The sequence below is a fragment of the Bufo bufo genome, chromosome 3, assembly GCF_905171765.1.
Source record: "Bufo bufo chromosome 3, aBufBuf1.1, whole genome shotgun sequence".
NCBI lineage: Eukaryota > Metazoa > Chordata > Amphibia > Anura > Bufonidae > Bufo > Bufo bufo.
The window spans coordinates 200,332,184-200,349,803 of NC_053391.1; the positions used below are offsets into that span (position 1 = coordinate 200,332,184).

Below are 17,620 nucleotides of genomic sequence, written 5' to 3' on the forward strand. Positions count from 1 at the left end.
TATTCAAATACAGGAGGCGGGTGCTGGCGGAAGAATCATATAGCCCGCACCAGACCTCTATGAGAGGTAGCTGAGATCCGTGGCAGTTAACCCCTTAGGTGCCGCACCTGAGGGGTTAACTGCCGGGGATCGCAGCGCCGTCATAGAGGCCAGGTGTCGGCTATGTGATTTTGCCGGCACCCACCTCCTGTATCTGTATTAAAGGTTAATTGTCATTGGTGGCGCAGTGCACCCCCTCTCTCCTCCCTTAATAAGTGGAGGCCTGCGCTCTGACCTAACGCTGTGCACGGCAGGTCACTGTGGAGAGGGCGCCACAGTCCTCAGAGCAGCGGCAGCAGAGGTAGGATAAGCCTCCTACACAGTTTTTTTTTTAATTAAAGTACTGATCATAAAATACATACTATATACCGATTGCAAATACGTTCGTGTGAGGCCTAAAGCTGAAAACAACACGACACCAACAGATAGAGCAGATATGGCCGTGTTAGCCACCGCAGCCAATGCTGGAACTGGAAAAATAAAATATAGAAAATATAGAAGTTGATTTCTTGCTATGGCCAACAGGTCCAATTGTTGACTTGTGGCCCATTATGTATCACAACTCGGATGATTACCTGTTGTACTCGGCGCCTCTGAAAAGGTTAAGGGGATTCCTCCACACTTTGCACTCTGGAAAGACAAACCACAGATTAAAATGTAAGAAAGAACATAAATATAATATCTATAATAAATCTATATGACGTGCTACATAAAAATGCTTTCATTTCAACAGTTCATCTAAGTGGCACCTGAAAAGAGAAAATAGGAATTAGATTTACCGGTAATTCGGTTTCCAGAGATTCCCTCATGACAGCACAACATGGAGGGTGTTCCCCTTTGACCTTCTTGGGACAGGAAGCAGAGAGGTTACAAGGTCCCACTTCCACCCACCAGTGTTTTTCCAGATTACTACACCAGGATGGATGCAACCGATTTATTAAAATTTTCTGAAAATCTTACATACCCTATTTATATAGTAGTTCGTAAGGGAGGGAATGTACGTGTGCTGCCATGAGGGAATCTCTGGAAACCGAATTACCGGTAAGTCTAATTCCCATTTTCCAGTTTATCCCTCATGACAGCACAACATGGAGACGTACCAAATTATAATTTAGGGTGGGGACCAAGTCTAAGGATGACATATCTCAGATATTTATCAATAGATAAAATTATCATTCAATAGAATCAGGAATAACCCCAAGACAGAAAAGTTTTATTTTTATTTTTTCCAGAAAACAAATTTTGATGACAGAACTTGTGAACCCAGTCGTAATTCTGAATTGTCACTTATCTGCATCCCTGATCAACAAATCTACCTCTGTTTATAGACTTAAATGCTTAGAGGAAGAATAAATTGTCTTATTAGACATCGGCCATAAAAAGGATGTCCTCTACCACTAAGCCTAGTCTATATGGTAAGTACATTGTGTAAAAGCGACTCGCTCTAAAGCCAGATAAAATATTGTAACGTCATATATAACCACTGCACCGAGTAAAATTTTGCTGTAGACCCCCATTCCCAAGAACTTAATTGTTTTAACTAACTTCGGTATGTCGACAACACTGCCACACGGCAGGCTTGGACATCAACGATGAGGTAACAGAAACTGTACAATTTATTTCCTACCGTTCCAGAACAAGCCTGAATCCCCGTACCAGGAGGCGTTGGTATGAACTCAAGGACAAGAAAGGAGAAGCCTCCCGACAAAACCACGCCAACCAAGAACCCACCTGCCCGCATAGCTTCAAGGTCAGAGGCAGTCTTAAGGGTTCCACAAGCTCTTTACCTGGCCATAGCCAGGAGACACAGGGACTGAGGAGTGGCAAAAGGTTGCAGGACCTGTGAAGCGTACATAGCCGCAGCTTATAAGTGTGAGCACGGCTGTAAGTGTGAATGTGGACAGAGGAATTGCCGTTTTGTAGCTCCCTGGGTTGGCCTGCAGTGAGGGGAGTCACCTACCCGGAGGCGACAGAGGTGCCCTTGAGGTTATGGGTATTAGGTGCAATAAAGGCAGGGTCCGTAATGTTCTTGAGCACCCTTAGGTTAGATAGAATAAAACAGAGAAAGTTTAGTTGGGCATAAGTTGTTCCTTAGGGTACTTTCACACTTGCGTTAAACCTTTCCGGTATTGAGTTCCGTCCTAGGGGCTCAATACCGGAAAAGAACTGATCAGTTTTATCCTAATGCATTCTGAATAGAGAGAAATCCGTTCAGTATGCATCAGGATGTCTTCAGTTCAGTCACTGTACGGTTTTTGGACTGAGAAAATACAGCAGACCTTTAAAAATGTGAAAAAGATAAATACCGGATCAGTTTTTCCGAATGACAACTGGAGAGAAGGATCCGGTATTGCAATGCATTTGTGAGACAGATCCGCATCCAGATCAGTCTACAAATGGTATCAGTTTGCGACGGAACTGCCTGTCGGAATCCAGCAACGCAAGTGTGAAAGTACCCTTAAATCTTCAGGCTCCCTCATACTATCTCCAGGTGTAGAGCATACTATACCCTATATCTCACAAGGCCGCTACATACAGTATATGTCTTGTACTCCTTGAATTAAATACCATTTCTATTAATATTGTCCACATTGTGCAAGGAGGAATGTGGCTCCCAATACAGCTTTGCTCTAAACTGTAGATCGTGAATAGGCACTGTAAGTTACTCCACTCACCTTAGGACCCCTATAGCTTTAACTTAACTCCTGCCTCCTACCTAGTTACTTTTATGTGTTACGGCACCAGTAGGAGGCAAGGGTCGGCCGGCCACTGCACAGAGGCAACAGGAGAGGCATAACCCCCCTGACCCAGCCTCAGATCTTCCTAATCTTTCTTCAAGCTTCATCCCTGAGCAGGGACCCTCTCTGCTCCCTATCCCTGTAGGCACAGGAAGAACACTGGTGGGTGGAGGTGGGAAGGACCTTTTAACCTCTCTGCTTCCTGTCCCAAGAAGGTAAAAGGGGAACATCCTCCATTTTGTGCTGTCATGAGGGATGAACTGGAAAAGACGACTACCTGGCTGGTAGAAAATACAGTAAACTATGGCTACTTGTGTATAAAGAAGACAAAAGAGCCAGTGACGATGATGGTGCTGTCAAGCAGAGAAATTAGCAACCTTACAAGGGTTGCCCGGGATTAAAAAAAAATAATAATAAAAAATGAGCTACATGCAGGATAAGATAATAAGTAACGATTACTCAGCTCAAGCACTAATGCTCTGGTGGTCCCCACCAGTCTATCAGGTCATCAATATCTGATTGGTGGTTTCTGACTCCTGTCAATCAGCTGCTTGAAGGGCCACGGCGCTTGGACAAGAGAAGCCTCTTCATTATATAGTAGCTGTGCTTGGTATGGCAGCTCATTTACATTCATTTGAACGGGCCTGAGCTGCACAAAGGCCATATGACCGATAAAAGTGACATCACTGGGATAGGTAGAGTCCTTAGCGACATGGCCCCATCCAACAGCTGATCAGCAAGGGGACTGGAAGTTGGACCCCCCCTCCAAACAACAGCAGGGGAAGCCGTAAGGGGGTTCAGCCGTGAGTGGAGGTTCACCTTCCAGAAGGACAATGACCCTAAACATATGGCCAGAGCTACAATGGAATGGTTTAGAATATCAGTTATGGCTAACCTCCGGCACTGCAGCTGTGGTGAAACTATGATTCCCAGCATGCTCCATTCATTTCTATGGAGTTCTGAGAACAGCGAAGCAAGTGTGCATCTTGGGAGTCGTAGTTTTACCACAGCTGGAAGGCTGGAGGTTAGCAATCACAGGTTTAGATCAAAGCATATTTATGTGTTAGAATGACTAGGTCATAGATCAGACCTAAATCCCACTGATAATCTGTGGCAAGACTTGAAATGTGCCCTCCATCCAATCTGACTGCGCTTCAGCTATTTTGCAAAGAAGAATGGACAAAAATGTCAAAGCTGGTAGAGACAGTACCCCAAAATACTTGAAGCTGTAATTGCAAAAGGTGGTCCTACAAAGTATTGACTCAGGGGGGCTGAACTTTCCAGATTTTTTTTTATAAAAAAATTTGAAAACCATGTACCAATTTCTTTTCACTTCACACATACATGCTACTTTGTGTTGGTCTATCACATAAAATACATTTAAGTTTGAGGGTGTAATGTGAAAAAGTTAAAAGGGTATTAATACTTTTTCAAGGCACTGTATTCATTAACTATCCTGAGGCTAGGTGATCGGTACTTAAATGGGTTGTGCAGCAATTTATATTGAGGACCTTTCCTCAGGATAGGTCATCAATATCTGATCGCCGAGGGGTACAACACCCGGCACCCATGCTGACCAGCTGTTTGAAGAGGAGGCGGTGCTCCATGCGAGCGCTGCTTCCGCTTCATTACACTGCACATCATCTCCTTTGGAGAGGCGGCATAGTTCAGTCATTACACTGCACATCATCTCCTTTGGAGAGGCGGCATAGTTCAGTCATTACACTGCACATCATCTCTTTTGGAGAGGCGGCGTAGTTCAGTCATTACACTGCACATCATCTCTTTTGGAGAGGCGGCGTAGTTCAGTCATTACACTGCACATCATCTCCTTTGGAGAGGCGGCGTAGTTCAGTCATTACACTGCACATCATCTCCTTTGGAGAGGCGGCGTAGTTCAGTCATTACACTGCACATCATCTCCTTTGGAGAGGCGGCGTAGTTCAGTCATTACACTGCACATCATCTCCTTTGGAGAGGCGGCGTAGTTCAGTCATTACACTGCACATCATCTCCTTTGGAGAGGCGGCGTAGTTCAGTCATTACACTGCACATCATCTCCTTTGGAGAGGCGGCGTAGTTCAGTCATTACACTGCACATCATCTCCTTTGGAGAGGCGGCGTAGTTCAGTCATTACACTGCACATCATCTCCTTTGGAGAGGCGGCGTAGTTCAGTCATTACACTGCACATCATCTCCTTTGGAGAGGCGGCGTAGTTCAGTCATTACACTGCACATCATCTCCTTTGGAGAGGCGGCGTAGTTCAGTCATTACACTGCACATCATCTCCTTTGGAGAGGCGGCGTAGTTCAGTCATTACACTGCACATCATCTCCTTTGGAGAGGCGGCGTAGTTCAGTCATTACACTGCACATCATCTCCTTTGGAGAGGCGGCGTAGTTCAGTCATTACACTGCACATCATCTCCTTTGGAGAGGCGGCGTAGTTCAGTCATGACACTGCACATCATCTCCTTTGGAGAAGCGGCGTAGTTCAGTCATTACACTGCACATCATCTCCTTTGGAGAGGCGGCGTAGTTCAGTCATTACACTGCACATCATCTCCTTTGGAGAGGTGGCGTAGTTCAGTCATTACACTGCACATCATCTCCTTTGGAGAGGCGGCGTAGTTCAGTCATTACACTGCACATCATCTCCTTTGGAGAGGCGGCGTAGTTCAGTCATTACACTGCACATCATCTCCTTTGGAGAGGCGGCGTAGTTCAGTCATTACACTGCACATCATCTCCTTTGGAGAGGCGGCGTAGTTCAGTCATTACACTGCACTTCTGAGACAATATGCAGTGTAATGAACAGGAAGTGGTGCTCATAAGGAGCATTACCTCCTCTTCAAACAGCTGATCAGAGGATAGGTCATCAATATAAATCGCTGCACAACCCCTTTAAGTCCAAGAAAACACCTTTAAACGCGGACATTCATATTGTAGATACAAGAATTTAAATTGTTATAGCTACAATATGACAATGGAAAATCTTCTAGAAGCAGGGATATAACTTCCAATAGCCTGAAATATTTTCTCCACATGTATGTGAGGACATCAGAGGAATCTCTGAACTAAGAATTACTTAGATATTTACAAAGTATATTGGAAAACATTATCTAGATATGTTATGCCATGTAACTTCTTCAACGTGTTGGCCGAGTGTTTAATATTGATGGTCTTTCCTCAGGATAGGTCATCAGTATCTGATCAGTGGGGTCTCGACTCCCGATCCGGTGAGCGCTGCAGCCTCTTCCTGGGCCAGAGACGTCATGTTCATTGGTTGTGGCCTAGGTGCAGCTTAGTCACATTCAACTGAATAGTCCCGAGCTGCTATCCCATGGACAGTGCTGTGCCTGGTGGGCTGCGAGGAGGCCACAGCGCTCATCGGAAGGTCACAGCCTCTTCTGACCAGCAGGTGTCAGGAGTCGGACCCTGACTGATCAGTATCAAACACTCAGACAAGACTTTTAAGCTAAAGTTATGAGTTAGCACTCTAACATGTCTAGGAGGCTTGAAGAGCAAGAGACCTAATGTTTGCTAGCTAAGCACCACTGTGAGTCATTACACTTCATTCTAAACCCGTGAGCCCAGATGGAAACGATACTGTAGAACTTCTGCTTTTTAAGGTCAGCAAATCTACGCTTTCTATTTTGTGATGTGGGTGACACCATGGCTAATTGTTCCATCCATCTGTAGGATATGGATAGTATGCGTTAGGAAATGCACGTGCTAGCTTCTGCCATCACTAGTCACCTGACAGAGTTTGCCTGCTAGTCTCATTGTCTCCAGAGGTCGGGAAGAAACCCTCTGCGGAGGCTCCAGCATCAATCCCGCCCATCAGAGGACGCAAGTGGTTTACAGACACTTGCTCGATGAAAGATGTGCCGTATTTCCGGAAGTAGCACCATTCAAAAATCTAAAACACAAAATACACACATAAGGCGTTAGCGGACATGCTGCTGGTTTACCTCAGCCATGGCTGCTTTCTTCCAGAAACAGTGCCACACCTGTCCATGGGTTGTGTCTGACCAGCAGTACCACACGAAGCCTGTGGACAGGAGTGGCGCTGTTTATGGAGGAATGCAGCCATGATTTTCTAGTCCTGGACAACCCACTTTAAACTGTAAAACTAACTAGATACATAAAGCTTTCATTTTTGGCTGGAGATATATACATGAATACACATATGTAAAAAAAATAATAATAATCCACAATCTGACTCCAATAAATGTGCGTAGGGTTTTTGCAACTCCATTCACAAGCTCCACAGGAAGAAAATCTGCAATGCTAATTGTACTTGCAGATTCTGCACAGAAAATCGCCAAGCAAATTAATCCAATTGAATGGGGCTCATCCCTGTGCAGATCTGCAACTGCGGCAGAAATCCAAGTATCAGCCTTAGGGCTGTTTCACATGAGCGAATCCATTGCGGGAATCACGCTCCGTGTGTGAGTCTGATCCTCCGCTCTGGACTTGCAGGAGCGCACGGCAGTATCATGATTTATAATGCTATGTGTCTCTGCTTGACCTTATTTCTACAGAATCATACTGACAGCTTTATGTCACTATGAATCTGTGGAAAAAAGGCCATGCAGAGACACATAGCATTATAAATCATGATACTGCCGTGCGCTCCTGCAATCCAGAGCGGAGGATCAGACTCACACACGGAGCGTGATTCCCGCAATGGACTCGCTCGTGTGAAACAGCCCTTAGGGTACTTTCATACTTGCGTTTATCTTTTCAGGGATAGAGTTCCGTCACAGGGGCTCAATACCGGAAAAGAACTGATCAGTTTTATCCCCATGCATTCTGAATGGAGAGCAATCCGTTCTGGATGCATCAGGATGTCTTCAGTTCAGTCTTTTTGACTGATCAGGATGGAGATAATACCGCAGCATGCTACGGTTTTATCTCCGGCCAATAAAACTGAACACTTGCCTGAATGCCGGATCCGGCATTTTTTTCCATAGGAATGTATTAGTGCGGATCCGGCATTAAAAATAACGCAATGCCGGATCCGTCTTTTTGGTCTGCGCATGCGTAGACCGGTAAAAATGGATGACATACGGAGAGACGGATCCATTCTTGCAATGCATTTGTAAGACGGATCATACCTGGATCCGTCTACAAATGCTTTCCGTTTGCATGCAGATTGCCGGGGTCGACAGGCAGTTTCGGCGACAGAACTGCTTGCCGGATCACTCTGCCGCAAGTGTAAAAGTAGCCTTAGATTTCTGCTGCAGATTTTCCTGTAAATACATGGCGCATTTGCCATAAGTAAGGCCTCATGCACACAACCGTTTTTGTGGTCCACATCCGAGCCGCAAGTTTTGCGGCTCGGGTGCGGACCCATTCACTTCAATGGGGCCGCAAAAGATGCGGACAGCACTCTGTCCGCAAAAAAAATATAGCATGTCCTATTCTTGTCCGTTTTGCGGACAAGAATAAGCATTTCTACAATGGGCCGCCCGTTCCGCAAATTGCGGAAGGCACATGGGCGACTTCCGTCTTTTGCGGATCCGCGGTTTGCGGACCGCAAAAAACGGCACGGTCGTGTGCATGTAGCCTAAATCTGTGATGTGTGAACATGCCCTGGGGGTACATATTTTAGATCCTAGCAAACTACCATGAAAATGCAATGTGAGAATATACCCAAAAAAGATCTGAACAGTGCAACAGCTTTCCTGCAATTGCTGACCTTTCCCCCAGAGCAGTGATGTTCTCAAGAACTCATTTATCCTTGGTTTCTTTCTGGTAATAATAACTTGCTCCTTGATTAAACCTTCATTCATCTATCCACTTAACAAGCACTTCATTCTTGGTCGCAGACCCTTCATCTAATTATCAAACATGAGAGAACGGCAAATTTCTTGCTCCACTAGTACGGAACCAATATTTCCAGCAGAAAACACCCTTATAGAGTGAAATAAGCTTCTGTTCTCCAAGAGGAGCGCACTAATATGGTAATTGCAGTAATTTATCTGAATTACTAAAAATAAATACCTGTGTGAGTATGCTCAAATATTGCTTCTCATATAGTCCTACTAGAACTGCTTAATTTTCATTTTATCTGAGTCTTCCCAATAAGTTTGGGCACCCCTGTCAGGATCGGGGACTTAGATTCAGGAGAGGAGCCTGCAGGGTTACACTGCACCCCGTCATCTGAAACTAAGAAATCTTAGCTGCCACGTCATATCAGGCTGACAAGACACCTTTGTCTTAAATAACACCTTAGGGCACTTTCACACTAGCGGTTTTCTTTTCCGGCATAGAGTTCCGACCTAGGGGCTCTGAATGGAGAGTAATGTCTTCAGTTCAGTCTTTTTGACTTATCAGGACAAATATAATATCGCAGCATGCTACGGTTTTATCTCCGGCCAAAAAAACGGAACACTTGCCTGAATGCCCGATCCGGCATTTTCTTCCCATAGGAATGTATTAATTACGGATCCGGACGGGTCAGTTTTTCCGGATGACACCGGAAAGACGGATCCAGCATTTCAATGCATTTTTCAGATTGATCAAGATCCTGATCAGTCTTACAAATGCCATCAGTTGGCATACGTTTTGCCGGATCCGGCAGGCAGTTCCGGCGACGGAACTGCTTGCCGGATCACTCTGCCGCAAGTGTGAAAGTAGCCTAAGTACACTCTACAACTGCTAGCATTGACAGGGTTAATAAATCAATCTAGGTAACGCTTCTTCTAAGGTCATGGAATCGTTAGAACACAAGAAGGCTCTTATTAAAGTGAAGTTTTAATATAAAAAAAAAAAATGTGCGTACAATGGGGTTATCAGAGAAAATATAACATAAAATATACAGATGTATATATACAGTGCAGAATAACAGTTTGGAAAATAAAAGGGATAAAAAAAGAATCTAATATGTTAGCTTACCGTTTGTGAGATGCGTTCAGGGCTCTCACAAGCGGTCCAAAACGGATCAGTTTGCATTCTGAAGGGATAAGGATCCGTTCAGAATGCATCAGTTTGCCTCCGTTCCGTCTCCATTCTGCTTTGGAGGCGGACACCAAAACGCTGCTTGCATCCCCCCCCCCAAGTCTGCCTCAAACGCTTTGAATGGAAATATCTTTTTGGGTATTCACCCTAGCAATTTCATATTCCCTCCATCCACATCCGGATGTCCCGCACACGTGCGTACCAAACATGGCAGAGGCATCGGCAGGATGGATCGAGTTATCTAACTGCTCCCTGTTACTGAGCTGGGATCTATTTGATTTGGATACCATGGAGGCATATACAAGTGGTCCCTCAAGTTACAATATTAATTGGTTACAATATAAACCATTGTAAGTTGAGTAATTGGTTCCAAAGCCCCTAAATGTCATCCAAGATAAGAGAAAATGAAGATGTAGGAAAAATAAGCAGATAACTAAGACAGATTAAACATGTCTTTACATATAACAGTCTGGAATAGCTGCTAACTAGCAACTAACTTAAGATGGGTCAGAAAAGACCATTGTATGTAGAAAATATTGCATCCTGAGGGATCACTGTACATGGTCTGAGTTCTCAGGAGGAAGCGCGTGGCTCAAATATGGATTTGTCCACGTATTTCTTTGATGCATATTGCAAGATAGGGGTTTCATGTGTGACCTCGGGGGAAAGGACACTAGCCTTTTCCTGAACCCTCTAAGGGCTCTGGTCTGTATAACGCTGGTACAGGACATCTTCACATTTTATGATGGGTCCCTGTTTTTTTGGTGACATTCCATCTTACTGGTTTTTATTGCTACAATTTCCTGACCTGTCTCTGGACAGGACACGGAAGAGGTGATGACCCCCTACAGGAATGTAAAGGGAGGGGGTTGACTACTCCCAACAATAATTTTAATATCTGGATCCCTCCATCACCAAAACCCCTGGTCAAAATAACTGTTAGTCTACTTTCACACTCGCGTTTTGGGTTTCCGTTTGTGAGATCCATCATGGGCTCTCACAAGCGATCCAAAACGGATCAGTTTTGCCCTAATGCATTATGAAAGGAAAAGGATCCGCTCAGAATGCATCAGTTTATTCTCCATTCCGCTTTGGAGACGGACACCAAAACGCTGCTTGCTGATGAAACTGAGCCAAACGGATCTGTCCTGACACACATTGTAAGTTAATAGGGACGGATCCATTTTCACTGACACAAATCTGGCACAATAGAAAATGGATCCGTCCTCCATCGACTTTCAATGGTGTTTAAGACGGATCCATCTTGGTTATGTTAAAGATAAATAGTTACAAGAAACGGTGCACTACTGTGGTGGATGCAAACAGTAACATCTGAATAAACCCTCACACTGATGCTAAAAATGAGACTTGAGCCAGTATATCCTTATATTAAGGACACACCTGAGCCCGCGCACCACACCAAGGTTTCTCAAGTGGCACGGGACCTAAACCCTAAACCTACCTGTACCGTATGGGTAGTACCAGGAGCCAGTGGGCAAATTACAGCAGTGTGAGGTACGACTCACAGCAAACGGATAATACAAACGGATCCGTTCTGGACGGATGCAGACGGTTGTATTATCTGAACGGATCCGTCCATGACGGATCCGCACAAAACGCGAGTGTGAAAGTATCCTTACTGTGAACAGTTAAGCAAGTTGAAGATAAAATGATCTCCAAAAGGCATAAAGTTGAAGATGAAATACACTTAACATTTTAAGCAATATGAGTGTATTATTTTGGCTTTTTACAATTTTTGAGTGAAAAAAGGAAAAGGAGTACCTTGCAAAAGTATGGAAACCCAAGGAGATTTGAGTGCTCAGATAACTTTAACTGAGGTCTCAGACCTCAAATAGCCTGTTAAGGTTAAGGCTCATTCACAGTCATAATTAGGAAAGGCCAGGTAATGCTAATTTTAAAGCTTTAAAAATACCTAGACTCCTCTAACCTTGTCCCAAAAACAGAGGCCATGGGTTCTTCTAAGCTGCTGCCTAACACTGAAAATGGTTGAGGCCCACAAAGCAAGAAAAGACTATAAGATAGCAAAGCGTTTTCAGGTTCTTATTTAATTACAGTTCGAAATGTAATTAACAAATGGCAGTTAACAGGAACAATGGAGTACAAGAGGTGGTCTTGAAGACAAAAATAAATAAAAATTCAGAGACAACTGCTTGTTGGATTGCAAGAAAGGCCAATCAGAACCCCGGCTTGACTGCAAAAGACCTTCAGGAAGATATAGCACACTCTAGAATTGTGGTACATTGTTCTACTGTTCAGTGACACCTGCTGAAATATGGCCTTCATGGAAGAGTCATCAGAAGAAAACCTCTCCTGCATCCTCACCACAAAATTTTGTGTCAGAAGTTTACATAAGAACATCTAGACAAGCCTGATGCATTTTGAAAACAAGTCCTGCGGTCTGATGAGGTTAAAAAAAGAACTCTTTGGCCACAATGAGCAAAGGTATGTTTGGTGAAAAAAAGGGCACAGAATTATATGAAAAGAACACCTCTCCAACCACTAACCCTTTCACTACCAGCACAGTACATGTACGGTGCTGGAGCGATGTGCAAACATGGCACCCGCTTGCTCGTGCCTTTCTGAGGAGGCGGATAGTGTTCATGCTGCAATTCTTATTTTGCCAGGATAAGAAATTAGCAAAATTCAATCCAAACCCCATTTAAAAATCCCTGATGGTATGTAATGAAAAATTAAAAAAACATAACTTATAGGCTCATATATGAGCTTCAAAATGATCACAAAAAAATATATAAAAAATAAAAAAATAAATAGAAAAGTTTAAATCACGCCCCTTTCCGTATGATAAAAAAATAAATACCTAAAATGCCCATACTAAAAAAATTCCAATATGGCAAATGGCGTAATGGAAAAAAGGGTAAAAATGGCCGATTTGTCATTTTTTTATTGCTTCTCTTACAACAAAAAAAGGAATAAAATGTGATCAAAAAGTCATGGATTGTCCCGCAAAAAATGAGCCCCTAAACAGTTCAGTAGACATAAGTATAAAAAAAAGTTGTGGGTCAGAATATGGTGATGTAAAAAACAAAGTTTGAATTTATTTTTATACTATTTAGACATAAAGAAACCTATACATATGGGGCATTGTTGTAATTGTACTGACCCAGAGAATGAAGGGCATGAGGCAGTTTTGCCGCAAAGTAAACGCAGTGGGAACAAGACCCATAAAACGGTGGAGGAATTGCTTTTTTTTCCAATTCCACCCCATTTAGAATTTTTGTTTACTGCTTCCCACTACATTTTATGCCATAATTAATGGTGGCATTAGAAAGTACAGCTTGTCCCGCAAAAAATAAGCCCTCATACAGCTATGTGAACGGAAACATAAAAAAGTTATGGCTCAAGGAATATAGGGAAGAAAAATGAAAACGCAAAAACGAAAAAACCTCCGGTAGTGAAAGGATTATGCATAGGGGTTGTTCAAACATGCTTTGGGGTTGTGTCGCAGCCAATAGCACAGGGAACATTTCATGGGTACAGGGAAGAATGGATTCAATGAAATTCTAGCAAATTCTGAAACCAAACATAACACAAACTGTAAAAAACTACAAATGGATAATGATTCTAAACACACCTCACAATCCAATAGACTACATCAAAAGGTGAAAGCTGAAGGTTTTACCATGGCCCTCACAGTACCCTGATCATCACAGAAAATCTGCGGACAGACCTCAAAAGAGCAGTGCATGCAAGACAGCCCAGGGATCTCACAGAACTGGAATGGATGCAAATCCCTCAAACAAGAAATGCAAGACTTGGCTGCTACAAAAAGCGTTTACAAGCTGTGATACTTGCCAAAGGGCTGCTACTAGGTACTAACCATGCAGGGTTCCAAGTTTTGCTTCAGGCCCTTTTCCTTTTTAGTTATTTGAAAAATGTAAAAGATGAGAATAAAAATTTGTTTTTGCTTAAAATACAAAAGGGAACGTGTCATCTAACTTTATGCCTTTTGGAGATCATTTCATCTTCAACTTGTAACAGTAATTTTGACCAGGGGTGCCCAAACTTTTGCATACCACTGTATATATAAAAACTAAAGAAATTTAGGAGATAAAAACATTTCCAGAGGAATTTCGGGGTTTCCAGGTAGGTTTTTGATACCAGAATATTAAGGTCTTTGCATGGAATGCCTGATGGACAAGGTACAGCAGTGTACACACAGAATGGCTACGTCCTTGTAGTATGGAGCAGTAGGCACCCTTGTGTTTTCGAGGCATTGTATTCTCCCATAGAAGAACACGCTGTAATACAGATGAACAATGCTGCAGATTTGTGGGGCCGATTTATCACTGGCTTTACACCACTTTTAAACGTTGCAAATGATAGTGAATGCCATATCTATGCTATAATTGGCCACTTGGTACCAGCCAAAGCTCAAAAGGTTAACAGTGTGTAACAACAGCTTTTGTAAATCTGCCCCCTGTATGCCTATGTAAGTAAGAGGTGCTATGTGGGAATATAACTGGCACTGGCACAGTAGACCACTCAACTCTTCCCGTAAGGGCTCATGCACACAACCGTATGTATTTTGTGGTCCGCAAAAAATACGGATAACATCCGTGTGCATTCCGTATTTTGCGGAACGGAACAGCTGGCCCCTAATAGAACAGTCCTATCCTTGTCTGTAATGCGGACAATAATAGGACATGTCTTTTTTTTTTGCGAAACGGAAATACGGAAACTTCCTTTTTTTTTTTTTTAAGTAAATGGTTCCGCATACAGTCCACAAAATCAAACAAACGTAATGGACACGGAAAGAAAATACGTTCGTGTGCATGAGCCCTAAGGCTAATTTCACACTAGCGAGTTTTTTTCCGCCTTCCTGTGATGCATATAGCGAACAAATAGCATCCGGACTGAATCCTGACCCATTCATTTCAATGGGACTGTGTACATGAGCATCGTTTTTCTCGCATCATCTTTGCATTCCGGAAAAATCGCAGCATGTTCTACATTGTGCGTTTTTCACGCATATAAGAGAACGGAGCTTGCATGAAAAATGGAAGGCATCCGGTTGCAATGCGTTCTTCACTGATGGTTGCTAGGTGATGTAGATTGTAATTCTTCCGTTTTTCTTCACGCGAGTGAAAAACGTATCAAAAACTGATGCATCTTACGGAAGACAATGAAACACTGAATGCAATCGCAGACAAAACTGATTCGATTCGTTTTTCCCTGAACAGATCCTGATACAATCCATATCGTTCGTGTGAAAGAGATCTTAGGCCTGCAGAACATGACAGAAGAGAACCACGGATCAGATCCATTTAGTAAGGCTCATAGTTATGACAGAAAAGCAAAAACCCAGACTCATCAGTGGTTTCTGCACAATGTTCAGAGCCAATTAATAAAGGATGCTTAAGAGATCATTAAAAAAGGTCTCTGCTGGTGACCAAAATTGCTCTTCAGCTTCATCCTGCTGGCTACTAGATTTGTATTCTTCATGTTTCAGTCCACCACTGGTTCAGTTAAAGGTACAAGTCTACAGAACCGTGTAGTCTCCAGCAGTACAATAAAAAGTGCAGCTTAGGAACTTGTTTATGGTTATGTGGCGCCATCTTGAGGGCTTCTACAGTATAACTAAAACTATAGGTAAAGGAAAAAAAATTAACAGAGACCTGACCGGACAATACTTTCAGCATTATTAATTCTATACTACTACATGTTCTGTTGCAGGATCTTGTCTGAATTAAATTTACCATTTTGTTTTTCCAATCTGAGATTTTATTTAAAAACTTAAACCGTGCTAATGACTTACTAGGTTAAACCACGAGATCTGGACATAAAACACTCTCGGTAGGTGTGTCCCATATCTCACCTCTTTGCAGGTACTATTGTGCCAGTCTACAGAAGAGCTGTGCACCTCACGGACTTCTGTGAAGACGGAGGAGCCTAACTCTCCAGAAAACAGCAATGCCCTCCACTGATGATGTCATCTGTAAGCTACACCCTCAAGGAAGTTTTCAATCTCTTCATTTTTTTATCCCCACGTTGAAGAGATACAGGTTGCAGACCAGTGATGCAGATGATGTGACTTATACCTACCAATATTAACCCAGATATGAGTGATGAGGTTCCGGTAAGAGCAACATAGAATTTTGGGGTCAACGTGTTGATGAAACCAGTCACTGAAAGAGAAGAAGAATCACAAGTCATTCTATATGAAATCATAGTCGACAGAATATCACATCCACAGACTATCACTCTCTTAAAAGATTGTGGGGTCATTATTTAAAAAGGCATTAAAAAGTCATCACTGCCTGGCCCTGTCAAACAAAGTGCAGAGGGATCGGCAGTTGCAGAGAGAGCTGAGTCTCTAGATGTAACGGCAACACCCCCGTTGCTCCTAGAGGCTCATTTGCATATATTGAAACATCATTTTTCTCAGAAATGTGAACATGGGACCAACATATATGCTATTATATTGGTGGCGGTCCTACCGCTAGGACCCTCACAATCACAAGCTGTACTCAGCTATCTCCGGAACTCCCCAAAAAATAAACAGAGCTGCAGTGCGCCTTTCTGACCAGCTGCTCCATCCATTTCACTAGGGCTCCATGGGCTAGTGGACCCCCATTATCGTGATAGGTAGGACCCCCACCGATCTAACAGTTATCCCCTATCCTGTAGATGGGGGATACCCCATACACACATGCTATTTTTTCAGGAGTTTAATACTGAAGACTTCCTCTCAAGGTAGGTCATCAATATCTGATGTGGTGTGGTCTGACCGCTGATCAGCTGCCTGATGAGCCCTGCAGCTTCAAACTAGGCTAGTGACATCACTCGTCGCGCACTGCGTTTGGAACAACGAAGCCCCAGACACTAAAAACACTGCAAACCAAAACACTATGGGGGATATTTATCAAAACTGGTGTAAAGGTAAACTAGCTTAATTGCCCATAGCAACCAATCAGATTCCACCTGTCATTTTTCAGAGCTCCTTTGGAAAATGAAAGGTGAAATCTGATTGGTTGCCATTTTGCACCAGTTTTGATAACTCTCCATTATGCATGTAACTGGTCAAGATTTCACTGTAGACTTCAAAGTAACATCTGGATGCAGTGTTTTTGACCTAAACAAAATACTATGGAAAGTGCAAAATGAAAATACGATGAAAAATAAGCAAAATTATGTGTGTGATTTTTGGTGCAAAATCCTGATGCAGGCAGTAACATGAGCGCAAACACTCTCTGCAGCGCTCACAGCACTGCGCATGACACTGTGCCATGGAAAGTGCTCACCTCAGGCTGTTTATAACCTCTATTTTTGTAAATTTCACACTTAAAGGGGTGTTCTGGTTGTGACCACTTATCCTGTATCCACAGGATAGGCGATATCTATTAGAGCGATGAGGGTCCTGCCACTGATCACTGCCATAACCCTCTGGGCCCCTCAAAATGAATGGGGCAGCAGGTGGAGTATGCACATCTGTTCGGCAGTCCTGGAGACAGATGAGTACAGCGCTGTTACTTCCAGAACTCCCATAGAGACGAATGGAGCAGCAGTGCACATGCCCAACCTACTGCTGTTCATTTTGGGGTCCCAGAGGGGCAAGAGGTCTTTGTTCTCATGATCGGCGGACCCCCACAGATCTAATACTTATCAGTGTCTTGTAGATAGGGAAAAACCTGTCACAAACAGAATACCCCTTTATAGTATCTGAACTTCAAGTAAGATCCATGTGAAGAAGTATTCCCTTTCCCCAATTTATTAACGGGTTAACAGCGTCAACAACAACGATACAAAGTGAGCGCCATACTGTTCCACAGAGAGATGCACCCCTAGGAGGAGCATCTGTCACCATGCACTGTGTGACGAACACGAGGGGGAA

At 43.3% G+C, this 17,620-nt stretch overlaps 1 protein-coding gene across 2 annotated transcripts in view; it reads right to left on the minus strand.

Moving 5' to 3' along the window:
* Nucleotides 1–17,620, minus strand: part of ST7L (suppression of tumorigenicity 7 like) — a 144,248-nt gene that overhangs the window by 112,402 nt on the left and 14,226 nt on the right. For both annotated transcript variants that reach the window (XM_040423877.1, XM_040423878.1), the window contains exons 2-4: nucleotides 15,832–15,914; nucleotides 6,538–6,700; nucleotides 615–669 (exon numbers count right to left, since the gene is read on the minus strand). In XM_040423877.1, coding sequence (XP_040279811.1) covers nucleotides 615–669; nucleotides 6,538–6,700; nucleotides 15,832–15,914 — 301 coding nt within the window. The remainder of the gene's footprint in view (nucleotides 1–614; nucleotides 670–6,537; nucleotides 6,701–15,831; nucleotides 15,915–17,620) is intronic.